Source organism: Mesocricetus auratus, unplaced genomic scaffold, assembly GCF_017639785.1.
Source record: "Mesocricetus auratus isolate SY011 unplaced genomic scaffold, BCM_Maur_2.0 Super-Scaffold_100003, whole genome shotgun sequence".
NCBI classification, from domain to species: Eukaryota; Metazoa; Chordata; class Mammalia; order Rodentia; family Cricetidae; genus Mesocricetus; species Mesocricetus auratus.
Window position 1 is genome coordinate 88691194 of NW_024429188.1, and position 21426 is coordinate 88712619.

The 21426-nt window shown below is 39.5% G+C and overlaps 3 protein-coding genes across 5 annotated transcripts in view; 1 reads left to right on the top strand and 2 right to left on the bottom strand.

Annotated features, from left to right (window-relative positions):
* Positions 1-16599, top strand: Ube2a (ubiquitin conjugating enzyme E2 A). 3 transcript variants are annotated; one of them, XR_005876854.1, is made up of 8 exons: positions 2-206; positions 355-435; positions 838-863; positions 7519-7608; positions 8852-8940; positions 9245-9407; positions 15644-15692; positions 16439-16599. XR_005876854.1 is itself a non-coding variant. In XM_005083129.4 (6 exons), the coding sequence occupies exons 1-6, from the start codon at positions 163-165 to the stop codon at positions 9371-9373; spliced, it is 459 nt and encodes a 152-aa protein (XP_005083186.3). In that variant the 5' UTR covers positions 2-162; the 3' UTR covers positions 9374-9480. The 3 variants fall into 3 exon arrangements, 2 of the variants coding, with proteins under 2 accessions (XP_005083188.3, XP_005083186.3); XM_005083129.4 differs by lacking the exons at positions 15644-15692; positions 16439-16599 and having other exon boundaries at positions 9245-9480; XM_005083131.4 differs by lacking the exons at positions 7519-7608; positions 15644-15692; positions 16439-16599 and having other exon boundaries at positions 1-206; positions 9245-9480.
* The window catches only part of Steep1 (STING1 ER exit protein 1), a 36538-nt gene extending 18473 nt beyond the window's left edge, over positions 1-18065 (bottom strand). Inside the window, exon 1 of the mRNA XM_040744551.1 lies at positions 17940-18065. The gene's annotated coding sequence lies outside the window, so the exon portion shown is untranslated. The remainder of the gene's footprint in view (positions 1-17939) is intronic.
* Positions 11906-21426, bottom strand: part of Nkrf (NFKB repressing factor) — a 19834-nt gene continuing 10313 nt past the window's right edge. The window contains exons 2-3 of the mRNA XM_005083128.4: positions 17940-18070; positions 11906-16825 (exon numbers count right to left, since the gene is read on the bottom strand). Of these exons, the coding sequence (XP_005083185.2) occupies positions 14868-16825; positions 17940-18070 (2089 nt within the window). The 3' untranslated portion in view covers positions 11906-14867. The remainder of the gene's footprint in view (positions 16826-17939; positions 18071-21426) is intronic.

Below are 21426 nucleotides of genomic sequence, written 5' to 3' on the forward strand. Positions count from 1 at the left end.
CCCGTCTACTCAGGGGTGGTGCTTAGCCGGCGCCAGACCGACCCTCGACTCCGGAGAGGCAGCGCTGTCCCTCTCGGGGCTTCCTCGGCTGCTTCGGCGTCCTCAGCTTCCTCCGGGACCGGAGACTCTGGTATATGCCCCACCTCTGAGCCCGCTAGAGACATGTCGACCCCGGCTCGTCGGCGCCTCATGAGGGACTTCAAGAGGTAACGGCGGCGTCACTTAGGGACAGGCGGTTAGGGGGCTGCCTGCCGGGGCACAGGGCGGATCCCGAAACGGAGCGGCTCGGGGTGTGGTGACGGGGGGCCGGTGGCGGCTCGCGGGACTCAGGGGACCCGGTGTGTGTTTCTGAAGGTTACAAGAGGACCCTCCGGCCGGAGTGAGCGGAGCCCCGTCGGAGAACAACATACTGGTTTGGAACGCGGTCATTTTTGGGTGAGTGCGCGTTCGGGCCGCTGCCGGCGGATGAGGGACCCGGGCCGGCCCCTCAGCGAGCCGCGCGGCCAAACGGCGAGATATTTGGGGTTGCTTGGGCCTAGGCGCCTCCCCGGAGCCTCTGTCTCGATTTAGCTCCCTTCCCGCTGCCGGGGGAAGCATTTGGGGTTCTGGGGGGCGGGGTGGGGAGTGGTGGAGGCCGACCCGGCGGCGGCCTGCGTTTCCTCCCGAGCCCCAAACGGAGGGAGTGGAGTGGCTTTCGCGGCACCGACAGACGTGATGGAGGGGAGGCGGGGACGGGAGCGCTTGACAGAGCCGCCTCCTCAAAGGCACCGGCCAGAACGGGACCCTGTCGGCGGTCGCTAACTGGGTTTTGTTTGATTTTGTTTCTCTGTGTTGCAGGCCTGAAGGGACCCCATTTGAGGATGGTAAGAGTTTCTTTACCCACCTTCTAGGAAGGTGTTCCTGTCATTAGCAAGCGCCCCCTGCTTAAAGAACCTGCTGTGCTTCCTCTGCCTACTGGAAACCAGTGTGTAGTGGGTTCTGGGGAGGCTTACGCTTAACCAGAACTGCACTTTTCCAGGCGCTTTCCTACGTTTAACACATTCTGGGGGAAAAGTCACTTTGTAAAAGAACTGCCACAGCACTGGCGTTAAAGATTGTGGAGGTTTGAGCAATGGGCCTGCTAAATTCAGCCCCCATGGAGGTAAATCAGTAGGAAACCAGTCCACCGGAGACCATCTGGTCCTGCATTCATTCCATCCCAAGGGCAAGAATTGTGTTCGGCACTGCTTAGTGTGTGCTTTGTTGAGTACTGGCAATACGACATAGAAGGCACAGCAGCCTCACTGTGAGTCTTAAGGATGCTCTTAAATGCCACATATATATATTATATTATATATATTATGTTATATATAGCATGCTATATGTAATATGTGCTACAATAGTATAATATTCCTGGATTTGAAATTCATTTACAGTGTGTGCTTTTAATTAGGATGTCTGATTAGTAATTTTTTTGGGGGGGTTCAAGATAGAGTTTCTCTGTGGCTTTGGAGGCTGTTCTGGAACTTGCTCTGTAGGCCAGGCTAGTCTCAAACTCACAGAGATCCGCCTGCTTCTGCCTCCTGAATGTTGGGATTAAAAACATGCGTTACCACTGCCTGACTGTTTTTTTTTTTTTTTTACGAGACAGGGTTTCTCTGTATTGTTTTCGAGACTGTCGGTCCAGCCCAGCCTCGAACTCACAGAGTTCCGCCTGCCTCTGCCTCCCGATTGCTGGGATTAAAGGCATGCGCCAGCACAGCTGTAGGGATCTCTGATTAGTAATTTTAAAGCAACTCCAGAGTTGAGGTTTGCCTTACAGTAGTACCCCTTTGACCAGTGTCCAGCATACTTGAACGATACCTTTGTATCAAGAGGTGTATAACTTGTAAACAATTAAGGTTTAACTTTTAAAAGCCCACATTAAGTGCTCTTCAAAAACTTTATATTTTGAATGCCATCATGGTGTCCTGTGCCTTTAATTCCTGCACTTGGAAGGCAGAGGTGGTAGAGGCAGGTGAATTCAAGACGGGTCTAGCCTACTAGTTCCAGGCCAGCCAGGGATACATAGTGAAACCTTGTCTCAAAAAATAAAGCAACAAAGAAAAAACCCCTTTCTATTTTGACATAGTTACAAATGCGTGTGCAGTTGAAATACTACAACAAGTGCTTGTAAACTCTTCACTTACCCCACTCCCATGTCCCCTATTTGGTCGTCTCTTGAATGACTATATATACTACAGTATCACAGTCAGAATTGACAGTGATAGAAACTTTTTTTTGAGTCTTTTAAGTTTTAATTCATTTAAAAGATGACTAAAATTATTTGAGTTCATGAAATTCTTTAGTGTTTGGGGGTACTTAAAAAACTTTTCTGTAATTTTTCTCAATGACTTTCTTTAGCAACATATGCATGTGCACACACACATAGACACACCCTTCAGTTTAAAGGTGACAACGAAAATATTTCATTTTTTTCCAAGGCTATCCTGGAACTTGATCAGGCTGGCCTTGAACTCAGAGATCTGTCTTCCTCTGCCTCCTGAGTGCTGGTATTAAAGGAGTGCACTACCATTGCCTGACCCATTATTGTTAGTAGCAAAATGCTGTGAAGTAAGTCAAGATCAGCCCTTTCTATAATTTGTCTCAGACACTAAGACACCCTTAGGAAACTATGGATAGTCACTAAAGTACGTTTAGCTTTCTCTCTACCTCACTGACTAGGTAGTTGCTGCTGCTGTTCCATGCTGCAATAAAAAGAAAGAAATGACACAAGAGAGAGTGATTCTAGGGCATACTAGTTTGATGAATTTAATGTAAGAGCTAGCCAGACTTTTCTCTACTAGATTGGTGCTATTTTCATTGTTTTGACACAGAGTTTCTCTATGTAGCTCTGGCATCCTGGAACTCGTTCTGTAGACCAGGCTTACCTTGAACTCACAGAGATCCACCTGCCTCTGCCTCTTGAGTGCTGGGATCAAAGGTGTGCACCACGACCACCTGGCTGGTGCTAGTTCTTTATATGTGTAGACCAGTGGTTCTCAACCTTCCTAATGCTTCGACCGTTTAATACAGTTCCTCATCTTATAGTGACTACCAACCATAAAATTATTTTTGTTTCTACTTCATAACTAATTTTGACACTGTTATGAATAATAATGTAAATATCTGTATTTTCTAATAGTCTAAGGTGACCCTTAAAAAAAAAGGTTTTTTTGATTTTCCCCCCAAAGGGATCATGACCCCCCAGGTTGAGAGCCACTGATGTAGTGGGATTTATTTTAATTGTCCCCCTTTTCCTCAGTTTTTTTATTCATAGCACATCATTTTGCTAGAGCCTGGCTACTTAAAATTTCAAGGGTGCTCCTGATGTTTAAAGTAGTATGAATTAAAAAGGTACTTGTGGAATCAATTATCTACCGAGACTGTTGCCTTTAACATTACTGGCTTTGTTTTGTATAGCTGTCTCTATCCTGGCATTGATGAAAGCTAAATGACAGTATCCATCTTTGATTCTGTCAAACAGTCTAGTATACGTGGATGTTTACTCGGGTGTTTAGAGCTCTGACATGCAAAAACAAATTCTGACCATTTGTTTTCATTACTCTTAATTACATTTGGAGAATTTGTAATTAGGGAAGAGATTCAATAGAGGTAAATGACAGCTGATTCTTCTGTCTCCAATGTGTTTCCAAATTAAAAGCCCTCACACAACTTTTGTTTATTCCTTGGTAAATGTTTCTGAACCAGGTCCTAGTTAAAAAGAAAATCCTGAGAAAAAGAATTCTTAAAGGTAGTTTGCTTTAGCCTTACATATTTAAGATGAGATAAATATATTCTAGAAGACTTATACTACCAGAATATTGTAAGGAAATACTTTGTTGAAGTATCTTTATATTAAAGCTAAATACAAAAATTATGGAACATATTCTTTATCATATCCAAAATTAGTTTTTATGGTATATGTAACCTTAAAATTTTGAAGGTGTATATCTTTTATAAAAGGTATCTCTTAAAGTTCACTAAGAGAGATAAAGAATTTTCTTTCAGTCATCAAAAAAATTTTAAGTACATATAATTTTGCTTTTTTCTCCAGGCTCCTAAGTAGTCAAATGACAAACAGGAGCAGAAATTTTTCTTTGACTAACAGGATTTGCTTGCTTGCTCCCTTCCTTCCTTTCTTCCTTCTTTCCTTTGTGTGTCTGTAACTTTTTTGTTTTGTTGTTTGTTGATTTTTGAGACAGGGTCTTTTGTAGTCTAGGCTGGCCTCAAATTAAATAGCTGAGGATGAGCAGAGGAACCTAAGAAGTTCCTGATCTTGCTTCCTCCTCCCAAGTGCTAGGATTAGAGGTGTTTGTGCCACATAGGCCATCAGGCCAGACCCTTAACATTGAATCTGTGTTATATCTTTAGGCAGAACATACATTTTTAAATTCAACTATGGTAGTCTTTATTGCCATATACTAGATATTTAACACATCTATATATTTTTTGGCCTCCATGTTTATTGGTATTTAAAATGTTTTGGCCTCTTTAGGAAGATGAAAAATCAGTAAAAATCAGTAGAATTATGCATAATGATGATGCCTAATCTTTCATTATTTTGGAACCTAGCCCTCTGAAGCTAAGCTCTGGTGTAAAATTGTTTAATAGCCTATGATTTTTAATTGTCTTAACATTTGTTTAGATCTCACAAATTGCAATTGAGGGTTCTACTGAAGAGGTTCTGCTTATTTAATGTAATTGAAAAGAAATGTATACATTGAATAAGAGTTGAATCAAGTAAATATAAACAGGCTGTTTCACTTCTGAATATATATGAAGCTTTTACAAAGACTGGATCCAGTTAGGCAGAGGGCTCCAGCAAAGGAATTTGAATTGACTGCATATATACTCAGCTTATGAATATATGTGTTTGCTCTGTGACAGGAAATCAGTGCTGCTTAATAACTGAATTTACTTGTGCATTTCTGATTGGTAGTAAAATTCAGAGTTTGTATTTTCTTTCATTCAGCCAGGTCTACATATGTGAGGCAGAATTACAGCTAAAGTAATTCTTCATTTATGGAGAACTTTGAAGGACTATACACATCTGCTACATTAAAACCATGTAACACTGTAGCAGTTGATACTATTAGCCTTCTTTTGCACATGAAAAACTTGAAGTTTAGTCAAACACAACACCAAAGATATGAGTGTTTTACCACATGTCTGTGTACCATGTGTGTGCCTATTGCCCTTGGAGGCTAGAAAAGGGCATGGGACCCCCTGAGCTTCCATGTGTGTGTTGGGAACCTAGCCCTGAGCTTTTACTCTTAAACCCATTGTGGTGTTTTTGCTGTTGCTTTCCCATGTATATTGTTTTACCCACTTTGGGTACCACATTTAATGATGGTTTATTTTAGGGCAGCTGGGGTATCTGTGTGCTGTTAAGCCTTTCCAGTTTTAGAGCAGTTTCTTGGTCATAAATCCATTACCTATAATCTCGTGAGATATCATTACTAATCCAGTTCTGTTTATACATAAGAGAATTCTGAATGTTGAATATGGCCTACCATTTCCACTTTTCATGCATTTCATAGTCATGAAGGACTGTGCGTTACTTCTCAAGAAGATTGCTGGGTGTGGCAGAATATACCTTTACTCCCAGCACTCAGGGGCAGAGGCAGATGAGTCTTTTATCAGTTCAAGACCAGCCGGGCCTACATAAGGAATTTCAGGGCAGCCAGGACTACATAGAGAGGCCCTATCTCAAACAACAAAAAAGAAAATTTGTAAGCAGGAGATGATGAGCATGAAGTATGTATGCTCTGATGCCCTGTAATATGCCCATTCCTTACTGTTTTGCTTCCTTAAGCTTTGTTATATAGTATTTACACATGGCCTTCAAAAGAAAAGTTTCTTGAGTGACAGTAGTTCGGGAATGTATGTTTCCAGTTATATTTCATTTACTTCTATTTTTGTTGTGCTGTGGATGTAACTGAGGGCCTGGACCAACCTAAACAAAATGCTCTTATTGAGTTACACTCCCAGGCCCACATTTCCATTAAAAAGCAGTTCTCCTTCCTTCCTTCCTTCTCCTTCTTTTTTTGTGCATGTAAAGACTTTGTAGCTTTCTTTTATTTATTTTTTATTTTATTTTATTTTTTTTGGTTTTTCGAGACAGGGTTTCTCTGTGGCTTTGGAGGCTGTCCTGGAACTAGCTCTTGTAGACCAGGCTGGCCTCGAACTCACAGGCTTTCTTTTATTTTTAAGTATTTCTTTTCTGTATGCTTGTGGGTATACATGTGGGAATCACAGGACCTCACTTCACTTATTCTGGGAATCAAACACAAGTTGTCAGGGTTAGTGGCAAATGCCCTTACCTATTTAGCTACCTTGCTACCCCCATATTTTAAATTATTCTAGAATTTCGTGACACATTTATAGCAAGATAAGCTTGGTAGTAGAAAATCAAATTGTTGATGTTGTTATGTGTCAGATATAGCAGTAGAAAGATTATAGTATTTTCTCTTAAGTAGTAATAAACCTATTAATGAAAGCCAACAGGGAATAACTTGCAAGCTCTAAAGGAATTAGTAATAAGTTATACTCTAAGGTGTACGCTACTTCATATCAACCAGTAATTTATTAAATGGGCCATAGTAATGCACATGCATACTAACCAGATAATAACTTATTCATTTATATTATGATAGATTTATATGCATGCCAGGGTGGAAGTCTGAAGCCAAGTTTTTGGAACTTGTTCTTCCTACCTCTATCTAGTTTCCAGGGATGCTGCTTGGCAAGTACATGAATTTCATCAGGCTCTATACTGATTCTTGAGTTTACTTAAAGAGATTTCAGTCAGGAAAAAAGCCCAATTCCTTTCTTAAATCTCAGAAGTGTTTTGACAGGCACTGCAAAGTTTGTTCTGGCTTAAGTTCAATTAAGTTTTCATCATTATCACTATTACATGTAAAGAAACCAATAAACATTTTTTCTGTCTTTCATTTTATTTAACAACCCAATTGTGGATTTGCATTTCTAGCAATGGTTTGGAATCTTTTTGTCTTGTCTATTGGAGACTATTAGAGAATTTTAAGGTAATGGCTGATTGCAATAGGCCTTTGAGGTCTTGAGGGGTACTGGAGGTTAAAACTAGGGTCCCCTGAATGCTAGGCAAATGTTCTCCCACTGAACTGTAACACTAGTCACAAGTTTTTTTAGTCTAAAGGAAGGTCAAATTTGGGGCCCAGTACCTTGTCATTTGAAGGCTATTTTCAAAGTACATAATGACTGTACTTTGTACAGCAAACAGCAATTTTGTTTATGGTGACTGTCTATGTTTGGAGAATTATGGGAAAATAACTAAATCACCTTTGGGTATTGGTTCTTAGAACATTTCCCAGAGATGTGTTTCTTAACTAGTCTCCTCTCTATACTATATCTCTGTCTTTATGTTATCTCATTTAATAATTGAAAAAAAACCTCAAGTACATGTGAAAAAAATAAAAGTGATCAATAAAATTCCCTACCCCCTCTTTTTAACTACAGGAACATTTAAACTTACAATTGAATTTACTGAAGAATATCCGAATAAACCACCTACTGTTAGATTTGTCTCTAAGATGTTCCATCCTAATGGCAAGTATTTTATTTATCTATCCATCTATCTAGCCATCCATCCATCCATTTATTTATTTTTGGTTTTTCGAGACATCGTTGCTCTGTGTAACAGCCCTGGCTGTCCTGGAATTCATTCTGCAAACCAGGCTGGCCTCAAATTCGCAGAGATACCCCTGCCTCTGCCTCCTGAGTGTTGGGATTAAAGGTGTGCACTACCAGTGCCTGCTTCTTCTTCTTGTTGTTTGTTGTTCTTTTTTGATGGCAAGTATTTTAAGCATGGTCTTGCAAGGTTCTACAATGCTTTTTACAGTGGTATTCCAAATACTGCTGTTGTTTATGTGAAGTACTTGTGAGTATTCTGCTTAGGTATCTTCCTGTCTCTGAAAATGGAATTTGTTCATATTTTTTACTATCTTGATCTTTTTTTTTTTGGTTTTTACGAGACAGGGTTTCTCTGTATTGTTTTGGAGGCTATCAGTCCAGCCCGGCCTCGAACTCACAGAGATCCGCCTACCTCTGGGATTAAAGGCGTGCGCCACCACCGCCCGGCTACTGTCTTGATCTTTAGTCCTAGAAATGCAAGAGGATGGTACAATCCTTTGCTTGGAGTCTTAACAGTCTGCTGATTTTATGACCTTTGTTCCTTATTAAGCAAAAATAAGGATGCTTTTGGGGGTTCTGTTTAATGACAGGTCAAATTAGGGTAACCGTGTAATGTAGCACTCAGATATTCAGGTGCAAATCTGAATTACCATGGAACATTTTGAATACATGGATTCTGTGGTCCCACTCTAAAGCCACTAAACACAAGAGTCTATAAAAGACCTAGCACAGTTTGTTAGAAAAGTGTTGTTACTAGTCTACAGGATTCTGTCTTTTACTTTTTTCTAATATTTTTTCATGGTGTTAAGATTTTCATCTTCATGCCAAAATAAAACTTTGTGAATGTTAAGCTGTTAATATTACAAATAGAACATATAGCTTTCAGATTTGGTGGGGGAATTTCCCACAATTTTTGGAAGGATACCGACTGAAGTTATGTATGATATCCTGAACAGGAAGACAGTTCCTTTAGAATAAGCACTAGCTTCCATTTTTATACCATGTTATTTACTGATCACTGTATTTCCCAAGTAGTGATTATATCACTTCTTAACTAGGAAACTTTTAAACTTCGAAAGCATTCTTGAGCATTTTTGTCTTGAATATGCTTAAACCTTAGTAGTCTTGTGTTTAACACACATACTTCTGTGTTCTTAAGTCTATGCAGATGGTAGTATATGTCTGGATATACTTCAGAACCGCTGGAGCCCAACCTATGATGTGTCTTCCATTTTAACATCCATACAGGTGATTTTTTTCTTTTTAATGTGATTATGATTGGTGATGTTATTAGTGATTATTTTGACCTTTTACATTTTGGGACCAAGTTTATTATATAAGGCAGTCGACTATTAAAATACAAGTCACCACAAAATATGTGTATGTGCATGTATATTTGCATGAGCTACTCGTAGTTAATTTAATTTAGTAGTATGTGGAAGATAGAAAATTTAACTATTTGGGACAGCTATACTGTCACCAGCTGTTTGTTCTCAACATTTTTTTTGTCTTGTTGCATCAAAGAACTGACATTTTTATCTTTTCTCTATAGTCTCTATTGGACGAACCTAATCCCAATAGTCCAGCAAACAGCCAGGCTGCCCAGCTGTATCAGGAGAACAAGCGGGAATATGAAAAGCGAGTTTCTGCAATAGTAGAACAAAGCTGGCGTGACTGTTGACTCAGGATAGAGCAAGCTGGCCATAAGAAAAAATGTATATTGATGCATTTATCAACTTCTTATTCCTAATTCATTACATTTACTTTATTAAAAACAAAATAGCTGTTGTGCTGTTTCTGTCTTCCATTGTCAAATTGTTCTTCCCCTTTCTGTCCTCCTATGGGACATCAGAGATACCATTTGAAATCCAATGTACTGTACCTGGGTTACTTGCAAACATTGCTACTGCATCTGTCCCTTTGTTGTATCTCATCTCCAGCCTCCAAGCAGTTATCAGGTTACTGTACTTTTTAGAGTAAGCTTTTAAAGATGAACTGTTATGTATAGCCAGGTAGCCAGGACATTTGTAACAAAATGATTGCTGTGTTTCATCCTGGCCAGTTCTTCCCTCATGTTCAATTTGGCGAACAATGTATTTAGAATACAACCTAAAGAGAACAGGAATGCATCCACGTAGACATAATTTTAAAGGGGAAGGAAAACTGAAAAATCCTATACTCAATTTGTAAGCAATATGAATTACAAGATGGCACTTATTGGTAGCAAGGAGACTGCTAAAGGACCCAACTAACAAACTGAAGCAATTTTAATACCTGACATACTCCACTTTTTGCAAGTTAGTTAGAGTGCAAACCCACTATGTATCAGAATCCTGGCCTTCAGAGCTTTGTGCTATTTAAAGAGGCCTGAGAACAGACCAGATATAATTTTTCTAAGTTAGGAAAAACTGAAGATCCTCTTAATATTTTTAAAGTAACATTGTTGCCCTAAATAAACTTTTCTTTTTTTGATTCAAGGAAGTGAACCTATCTCTAGGAAACTTTTCTCATTCAAATCCTGAGTTATTGCTGCATGCTTTCAGTGTTTTGAGACCCTTAATGCCCACGTCTGCAATTTTTCCTTGGATATTTACACTTTTAAATATACAGTATGGGGCAAGGCTTGTAAATGTTTTGTCTAATATATTTTAATTGTTAATCTTTTTGCATTTACAGCACTTCTAACTTTGCACAAGTAACCCATGTAAAAACTGTACATTTTCAAAAGTTGTAAATAAAAAATAACCTTAAAATTTAGTTCACACTTTTATTAACGTTTTTTAGGGATTTCCTATCTACTTGTCTTCCCTTCTAAAAATAAGTACAACAAAAGCAAAAACTTTTTCTGGAAATAGATGGCCAGTACTGTTAGAAAACCTTTTTTCAACTTTTCAGTTAGTGTTAATGCTTTTCAAACATTGTGACATAAATTATTAATTCAGTATACTTTGTAGGCAATAAAGAATGAAATGATAGGTCTTTTTACTAGAGACTATACTCCAATTTGTTTATCTTGACAATCCACCTCTTAAAAATCTTCTCACTTGGGCTGGAGAGATGGCTCAGAGGTTAAGAGCACTGGCTGTTCTTCCGGAGGTCCTGAGTTCAATTCCCAGCAACCACATGGTGGTTTACTACCACCTGTAACAAGATGTGGTACCCTCTTCTGGCTTGTAGACAGAATGCCATATAATTAATAATAAATAAAATCTTTAAAAAAAATCTTCTCACTTAGTGGGGCATGTTCGTTTAGGCCTCTAATTCCAGCATCTGGGAGGCAGAAGCAGATGGGTCTCTCAAGTTTGAGGCCAGTCTGATCTACAGAGCAAGTTCCAGGCCAGGCAGTAACATAGTGAGACTCCATCTCAAAGGAAAATAATGGGGAGGTGGGAGACAATTTGAGACAGCTCAGTGGTTAAGAACACTTGTTCTTTTTCCAGAAGACCCCGTTTCAGTTCACAGGACCCACACTGGGTTGCTCACAACTGCTGTAACTCCAATACTAGGGGAATCTGATGCCCTTTGGTGTCCATGGGTACTGCACAAATGTATACTCAGGCACACAGCACATGCATAAGATGAATAAACCCCAAATACTACAAAATTTATATAAAATGTTTAAATTCTGTGCAAGCTTGTGAGTACAAGTATCCTCTGACATGTTGAAATGCAAGTAAGCTCTCTTCTAAGGAACAACCTACCTCATTTTAATAAGACTATGACAATGACATGCTGTATTTTGTTAATAGTTGGAAAAGACTGATGCATCTCAGTCATCCTTGAAGGGTACTTAAAACTCATTGTGGGAAAGTTCAATCTACACTATTAAATGCCACATTAATTGCATTATTCCACTTAGGAGTGATGTCCTCAAATATTATTTCCTTTTCAAGTCCATTTCTGTTTCAAAATAGAGTCCCGTCAAATTTTTTGTTTGGTGTTTGAATTAACTTTTACTACCCTGTTTTGGCCGGGCACCTTAAATATTGACACTGTTAATATTTGAAAAATTTAGCCGGGCGGTGGTGGCGCACGCCTTTAATCCCAGCACTCGGGAGGCAGAGGCAGGAGGATTTCTGTGAGTTCGAGGCCGGGCTAGACAGACAGCCTCCAAAACAATACAGAGAAACCCTGTCTCGTAAAAACAAAAAACAAAAAACAAAAAACAAAAAAAAAAAAAAAAGAAAAATTTAGGATGAGACTGGGAACAGGCCGATTTAGTAACATTTTATTTTGTACACCTCCTGAGAAACACCATCTCCAATTTCTCATGGGATAATCCTTTTACAACCTTAACAATTGAAGCCGACATAGACATAGCCAAAGCTACCTAGACACTCACTGGAACATTTCATACAAATTACCCTTTTTTCTTCTTTACAATTTTTAACACAGCTTGCCTTGTCTGCAAGTAATTACAGGAATGTTAAAGCAGATTTACAAGGTGCCTTTTGAGATCCAAATTTTCAATTCTGCACCTGCTTATGTGAGGAAGGGGGTATGCTGAAGAACCAAAGTTGTAATTAGAGTCCTTTATTTAGGACCCACTTCAAGGATTACTCATGGCAAAGTAAACACATTGAATACTACTAGAAAAGAAGAAAAGAAAAAAAGCACCCCAATGGAATGTATGATAGATATTTCCATTGACTTTTGCAATCAAGGGCGGGAGGTGTGTGTTAAAAAGTGGCTCTATGATCACAGACACACACGCATATAGTTTTCAGCTTATCATATTCAATACAAATAAAACTTGGAAGCACTCATATTCTGTCTGGTTTTATAGCAAAGTTCTGGGCTAAAACTGACTTCTATTTCTAAGAAACGAAAATGCAAGGTCAAATAAAGGGAAACTGGAAAATGAACAGCAAGGTTGTCAGCAGCTCATTCCTGTCAACCTGATTTCTCCATATGATTCTCAGGCAGTTAGTGACTCTGCCTTATTTCCACAATAATACGGAAGCTGCTCTACTGAGCGATCTGGCTCACCAAAATCAGGAACCCAATTCCTATATTCTTTACCCAATTATCACAGAGCCTTAACTGTAACGAATGTGTTCCATTGAGCTTTTATAAACAAATCTGATTTCTGATTTTCTACCATTTTCCTCCAAAACAAAAAACAAACAACAAAAATCATCTTGGAAGACATGTAAAGAGAGAAGCAAACCAAGTATTCACATCTTGTAATCTCTAAAAACCATCTCTTGTCACCCAGAAAATCAAAGACAGTGTTCTAACTACCCGTACCACAACTTTTCCAGATGAGAGTGAATTTTGCAGGTAAAAAAATAGTTATAATCATAAAATCTATGAAGGTTCTACCCTAGTTCTCTGGTTTTGCTAGAGTATTACACACCAAAATAAAATGTACATCTCTTCAACCAAAACGAATAAAGTATATACACTATGGTATGGAAAAAGAGTGGAAAGCTCATGCTGTACTGTGCTAGCCAATACAGGTGCATGTAAGTCAGGAGGTCCATGTATAAAAGCTAATCTGTATTCTTATATACACATTTTCCCTTCTTAGCATAAAATAGAAAAAGGAGTAGGGAGGCAAAAAGGAATTTACTATGTATTGTGGGCCAGTTACAAGCCAAACATGGACTCTGCAAATGGAGACTGAAGAGACATGGCTTAGCAGTTAAGAGCACATACTGCTCTTCCAGAGAACCAGAATTCAGTCTCTAGCACCCATGTCAGGAGGCTCAAAAGTGCCTGTATTGCCAGCTCCATCTGACACCTCTGGCCTCCATAGGCATATGCACTCACATGCGTATAATGCCTCCCACAGACACATTATAAAAAATAAATCTTTTTTAAAGGACACGGCAAACAACCTATGAGTCCTTACGACCATTTCTCTGGAGTTGTTTAACTATCAATATTAATATTCATCTGTCCTATTGCTAGGTTTTACTTAATTCATCTGATACAATAAAACCACATAAAAGTAAACAACCAAAGTTTTGATAAGCCAGAATGCTGGCACATAAGAAAAACCCCACAAACAAACAAAAATGTAATGAGTGACAGTTGCTAAATCATTACATTTATCCGTGTGCTCTGACTGAAATATTTTGTGCAACCATTACTTCCTTTGTCCAAAGACCCAAAGTGTTGCTACTAGGCTGCTCTCCAGAAAGAAGCACACCACCATTTTCATCAACTTCGGCTCCTTTTTATTCAGGAAGCATACACTAACTCTTTTATTTTTATACATTTTTACATTCCAGAAATATGTGAAAATAGCAGTTTTAAGTATGTTACAAAGTTGGCTTTGGGGAGTACTAAGCTTTTTGAGAGAGGGACCAGCCAACTGACCTTTTCATCAAAGCACCAATGTATCTTCAGTCTTTTACCAGGCTCTACCACAGCTGTGGTTGCCTTGGATGTGGTGTACGGACTGTGTGAAAGCTACAATGGAGAGTTGCTCTGAGTCTCTCTGCAAGGCACCAAGAACAAACAGTTCAAGCTTCCTTTCTTCTGATTGGATCAAGGCTTTTTGGAAACTTTTGGACATCTCTCTCAAGTAGTGCTCTCTCAGCATGAAGACTAGGATTTGTTAAAAGTCATATATCACAAGATACAGTAAACCACTTCTAATATCCTGGAAATCACAGGGTAGAAGCTATAAATAAACATACATTAAAATTACTTTTAAGAAAGCTTTACATCATTTAGTTGGTAAGGACATTTATATGTACAGCACAATTTATTGTTAAATGTTCTATAACTGGCTTCACACAAAGATGAAAATTGGTAATACAAAATGACCTGACATTTTAAGTAAATCTGGAATTAGCTGTAATTTAATTAAGAGTCAGCATTGACTTTATATATTGTTGCAGATTGCTGTGCTATGCCTTTATAATGTGAATTATTTTCCTCAGGATGAAATTGCACTTAGATGGGTGTTTTTGCTTGTACAAACTACTAAAATCTGAGGGACAGAGCAATATGAAAGACACAAACAGTAACTGCATAATCCATATGCTGGGTTAAGCTCATACAAGTGGACAGAATTCTCCAGGTTCCAATACCTAATAAAGCACTATATGAAATGAACAAGGTGAAACATCTTAAGAATGAATACTCTTCAACCGGAATATGTAGCTTTTTTATTTGTAGATATGCCTCATGTGCCATTTACAAGATAATTCAGTAAAATCTTAATTTGCTTGGGGCATGACAAGCTCATAATGTCCCACTTGGCCTTCCTGTTTGAGCTGATCTAGTAGGTCTTCCTTCCGCCGTTTTCTACCCACCACTAGGTACCTATCATGGCCCACCCCATGAGACTTACTCTTCAGGCCATACTTCTGAGCAATCTGATGTATTTGCTTCCGTTCATCATTGGTCAGCTCTGTGGAGAAGGTCAAATCTGAGTGGCTCTCAGAGCGGGCATAGTTTCTGATGATCTGTTCTATATCTCTCTTAGCAATTTTATTGACCCTCTCTACATCTAGTCCAAGTCCTTCTCGTTTATGCTGCTCTTTGACGGAGATAGGCTCCCGTATGCCCTCACCAGATTTCCCTAAACCACCACCTGTCCAACCCATCTTTCTCAGCAGTTGATTTCCTATGTTATCTTCTTTGATTTGCTGTTTGTAGGCTTCTTCTGCTGAGCGACCCTGAATTTCATTTCTTGAAATCACATCTTCAACAGTCCCTTTCTTCAAGTTGTTGATGACCGTTGGCTGGGTCTTTTTGAGGGTTTTCACAGCTTCTCCAGCAGCTTCATATTTCACACTTTTCTTCACCCCAACTGCTTCTGCAATGACTTCACTTTCTAGAATCACCTTGCATTTCCAGCGGAGTCCTGTCATCCTTTCATAGACATATTCAACTGTCATTCGGTTAAACTGAGCTGTATCATTCAATGTGCACACAGGATTGGAAGAATTCTCATAAACCACAAGATCTTTTATATCTTTCTTCTTTCCAGATCCTCTAGGTGAAGAGCCTGAGTTGCCCTGGGAACTTTTGACGGATGGGTAAGTGGGTTGTGTTTTTTGCAGAATCTTCAAAGCCTCGTCAGCAGCTGCATGCTTGCTTGTTTTCTTGGTTCCAAAACCTTCAGCTAAGCAGTGATCTTGTAGGAATACTCGACACCGCCATGTACGGTTTGGCATCATCTCATACTTGTACTCAATTGACATTTTGTTGAACGAGGCAGAATTGTTAAGGATGCCAATTGAATCGTTTGCATTTTCTGTAATGACAAAATTGGTCCAGTGTTTGGCAGAACTATTAAAAATAGGCTGCCCTGAAGCATCCTTTCCCAGTACTACCATGTCTTCTGGTGGCTTCAGAGCTGGGGGTAATTCATATGAAAGCATGCCAATCTGACATACTACAAGGTCCTCTCCAATTATGTGCTTGAATTTCCGCCGGACAACTCTAACCTCAATCCGCTTCTGTAATAGTTTTACAGCTAGCTCAGTAGCTCGATCCCTGGACCCGTTCTTGCTCCCTGCATAACCTGTAGTTAGATAGATATTTTGGCATCTAACTTCACAAGCATAACCATCTGTGAGAAGTTTTTTACTTTTGGGGATATCAGCAGGAGGAATTTCTTTTAAAGGAGCATATATATACTCAGGATTTGTCTTACACGCCTGAATACAACGAGTTAGCATGTAGGTATAATTAATTTTATCAGATCCAGAAGTCATCTCTGGATTAGAAAGGTTCTTCCAGATAGTTGCTGTTAACTTTTCAATAAAATACTGTTTTTCAGCAACCACCGACTCAGGATACATCTGTGAAGGAGAAGGCTCTGGAGGAGGCTGACAGTTTGCCTGTTGGGGTGTGCTGCTTGGGGCAGGGTTCCCACTGTCAAAATACATGTTGGTTGTTACAGGCTGCTCTTTTGTGAAAATAAATCCTGATGAATTACAATACTGAGAATTCCCATCTTGTATATTGAAAGAGTCTTGAGTATAATCTTGGTAGAAGTTTCTTGGCATGCTGACAAAATGTGTTCGTCCATTTACCTCTTTTGTTTGAGGGCCATAAGGATCTTCCTGTCTTTCAGCTTTTGAACTACTAGCTACAAAATGTACAGGCTCAAAACGAGGTCTCACATGGAATTTGGAACCAGCTTGCTTTTTAGGAGGATTTTGACCTATAGAATGAGTGAAATTTACAATTCATTAAAATGGGAATATTTCAAAAGAACCAAGCAGGAAAATAGTACCAACTGTATTATCTGAAAGCCACACTGTTGGTACAAGGTCTGTCCCAGTCACTTGGGTGAAGGGATTCATATCACCCTAAGACTCTACCATAAGGGGCGACGCTTCCTCTCTCTCCATGCGTAAGGAAAGATTCTTAATAGTAAACAGTTCATCACATCAAGTACGCAGGCTGCTGCCATGCCTGAGTAGGAGATGAAATTACAACAAGTGTGCTAAAGCACAAGTGACATGAACTCTTCACCTGTACTGGAAGGATGTACTAGGACAATCTCTGACCACCTATGCTCTAAGGTTCCTGGAGGAATCCCAGATGACTCTAATGAAACAGAAATGATGGATGACCAGATGAACTTACTAAACCTTTCTCTTTAGTATCAGAAGTGAGTGACTATGGTGGTGCTTTACATAGTTGTGACTACAGTATCAAAAATAAACAGTCTTCAACTAAAACCTTGGTTCTGACTTGTCCTGCACAAAAGGCAGTCACATCTACTTCTACATTTGAAGGCACAGAGACCTACTACTAGGGCTATACCAGAGACTAGTGCTTCTTCCTGATAGCATTCCTCAGTAGAAAGCGGGTCCATCTGGACCTATCCAAGAATATCTAATTACTCAGATGCTAAGATGATCCCAGAATGACTCTTCTATTTAGAGGAAGGTTCCATGGCATAGACTTCAAGGATAGCACTATAGTGGGACTTCTGTACTTTCAGTTCTTATTCGCATACTCAAAATTGTATGTAAGTTAGAAATCACTTATCTACATCAGGCATGGAGGCATGCCTTTAATCCCAGCACTTGGGAGGCAGAGGTAGGTGGATCTCTGTGAACTCTAGGTCACCCTAGTCTACCAAGTGGCTTCCAGGACAGCCAGAGCTACACAGAGAGGCTGTGTCTCAAAACCAAATTAAAAAAATCATTTATCTTTAAATAGAATCCAATGCTACCAGTGTTATTTGAAGCCACACACCACGCTCATATTATTTTAAGAAGCTACATTTCTTCAAATCCCACCTCCCAGAAACAAGTTATACTCACCATCGTAGGCTGAAAGGTAGCGTTTTTGGCCTTTGGAAGGTTTGGGCAGCATCAGACCGTATGATGGCATCTCCCCAATATCAATACCTTCAGCCATCTGAAGAATTTTTTCCATCAAGCGTGGGCTATATCTATAAATTAATATAATCTACAATTAAAATAGGCATGGATATACTTTTTATAAATGTTCTAAATGAGTCTTTTATCATTGCTCCCATAGGACTTACCAGCAGGATATTTTGTTAAACAAAGAATCAGGCCTAAAATATTTACCTATAGAATGAGTAGTTAAGTTACTCATTAGGCATCAAGAGCAAGGTTTTCTAAATAAAATATACAAATGTAGGTGCTGAAGAGATAGTTAATCAGTTAGGAGCACTGGATGCTGTTCCAGAGGACCCAGGTTTGATTCCCAGCACTCACATGGCTGTTTACAATTGTCTACAATTCCTGTTTCAGAGTATACAATGTAACACTCTCTTCTGGCCTCTATGTGGAACAGGCATTCATGTTGTGCACAGACGTATGTGGGCAAAAAACCCTTCAGCCACATACATAAAAATAAATATTTTTTAAAGATATACAGATATAATTTCTAGCCAAAACCTTATTTTTAACATGATTTGAAATTTTAAGTATATACTTATGATTTTTCTCTTTCATATATGTATTACATGTAAACAACTACATTTATATGTTTACAAAAATACCAAGTGTTAAAGACAGCTGGGTTGCTACAAATCCAAATTGTAGCTGCTATCATTTCTCATGAAAAGGAATCATGTTCCTCAGAGAAGTGCATCCAAGTCTGGGGCAGGAAACATCTAAGAAAATCCTGGGAGTTCTTGGGCCTACATACTAAGAAACAGTCAAAGGTCACAGGAGTTGTGCCAAGTGGACTCAGAAGCCAATCAGAATAAACTCCTGGCAAAACACGAGCTAATTAGAGTATCAATAATAAGAACTACAGCTAGCATGAGTTAAAATATATGAAATATGTTTAAAATCTATAAGTTCATCGTACTTACAAACCCATTATTAGTCACCTTTGGTGGACAGAATCAACTCATTAGTCTCTAAATAAGTCAATATTAAAGGGGGAAAGCAAGTATTTGTTCTGTATTTTTCTGTTCAAATTATCTCAAAACCACTAAAGTATTGCCAAAGAAAATCTCTTGTAAAGATTTAGTTTTAGTTGTGTGTACTCACGGGGGAAGTGTGCACACAGGAGCGCGGGTGCCACAGGAGGCATCAGAGCTCTTAAAACCAGAATTACAGGTGCACGCTGCCTGATGTGTGTGATGGGAATTAAACTCCACTCCTCTTAAGAACACCATCTCTCCAGCCCCAAGAAAATCATTTACAAAAGCAATACATCTAGTTAAGGAAAAAGTGATAGCCACAAGAAGTCTACTGGTGAGGTGTAGACAGGGAAGAAGCTAGAAATGGACTCACATAAATAATTCAAATCTGCAAAAATCAGCACCTATATGTAAAAACCAGGAAGATAAACCTAACCCTCACTTTACAAAAGCATCCAGTGTAAAACCTTCAGTTTCCAGGCTATGCAAGCAGTTCTTAGAATTGACACTAGAATCATGATCTATAAAAGGAAACAGTGTAGGCTGGAGAGATGACTCAGCAGTTAAGAGCACTTGTAGTTCTTATAGAGGACCCAGATTCAATTCATAGCACCCATAACTTCAGAACCAGTTCACAACCATCCATAACTTCAGAACTTCCAGGATGCACATGATACAGACAAGCTAAACATGCATACATGTAAGACAAATGAATCTTTAAAAAGGAAAACAATGCCTCCAAAACACCAAAGGATCCAATTAAAAAGTGGCCTACAGAACTAAATAGAGAATTCTCAGTAGGAGTCTAAAATGGTTGAGAGACACTTAAGAAAGTACTCAATATTCCTAGCCACCAGGGAAATGCAAATCAAAACAATTCTGAGATACCATCTTACTCCTGTAAGAATGGCTAAAAAAAAAAAAAAACAAAGAACACCAGTGACAGGTTATTCTGGAGAGGATGTGGAGAAAGGGGAACACTCCTCCACTGCTGGTGGGAGTGCCAAAGCACAGCCACTTTGGAAATCATGCCAACTCATACAGCCACTATGGAAATCAGTATGAAGATTCCTCATGAAAATGGGAGTAAAACTACCACAAGACCCAGTAATTCCACTCTCAGGCATATATCCAAAAGATGCCCATTCATACAACAAGGATGTCTGTTCCACTTTGTTCATAGCTGCATTATTTGTAATAGCCAGAACCTGGAAACAACCTAGATGGCCCTCAAAGAAGAATGTATAGAGAAAATGTGGTACATTTACACAATGGAGTACTATTCAGCGGAAAAAACACTGGAATCTTGAAATTTGCAGGCAAATGGATGGCACTAAAAGAAACCATCCTGAGTGAGGTAACCCAGTCACAAAAAAGACAAACTTGGTATGTACTCACTCATATATGGATTTTAGATATGGATCAGGGAGTGCCAGCCTACAATCCCACTGCCAGAGAGTCTGGGAAACAGAATCTTCATCAAATGGCTGATGGAAGCAGAGGCAGACACCCTTGGCTAAACACTGAGCGGAACTCAAGGAACCCAGAGACAGAGAGGGAGGACTGATGATCATAGGCGTAGAGACTGGGCTTGTTTAACTCACAGAAACAGCTGACCTGAACGAGGGATAGCTCTTGAACCCCAAACTGATGGCTGGGAATCCAGCATGGGACTGATCCAGACCCCCTGAATGTGGGTGTCAGTGAGGAGGCCTAGGCAATCTATTGGGCCTTGGGTAGTAGATCAGTATTTATCCCTGGCATACAGATGGACTTTGGGTGCCCATCCCACAATGAGGGATGCTCTCTCAGCCTGGACTCTTGGGGGAGGGCCTAGGCCCTGACCTGGATGAAATGACAGTCTATGGATACCCCCCATGGAGGGTTTCACCCTCCCTGGGGAAAGGAGTGGGGATTGAGGGAAGGGGGATGGGGGTTTTGGTGGGAGGGCATGGGAAGAGGGGAGGGAGAGGGAGAGGGACCTGGGATTAACATGTGAAGCAACATTGTTGCTAATTTAAATTTAAAAATAAAAAAGACATAAAAATGCCGGGGTGTTGGTGGCGCACACCTTTAATCCCAGCACTTGGGAGGCAGAGGCAGGTGGATCTCTATGAGTTCGGGGCTAACCTGGTCTACAGAGCGAGTTGCAGGACAGCCACCAAAACAATACAGAGAAACCCTGTCTCGAAAACAAAACAAAACAAAACAAAAAACATAAAAAAGGACAACAGTGATAAAATGGACCTAATCAGTATTAAAGCCTTGTCCTCTTTAAAAGACTCTACAAAAAAGACAAACTACAGACTGGAAGAAAATGTTTGTGTACCATGTAGTGGACAAGAACTTGTTAGCTCCAAACCCCAGAGGAACAAAATCAAAACTTCCAAAGAACAAGAGGAGCT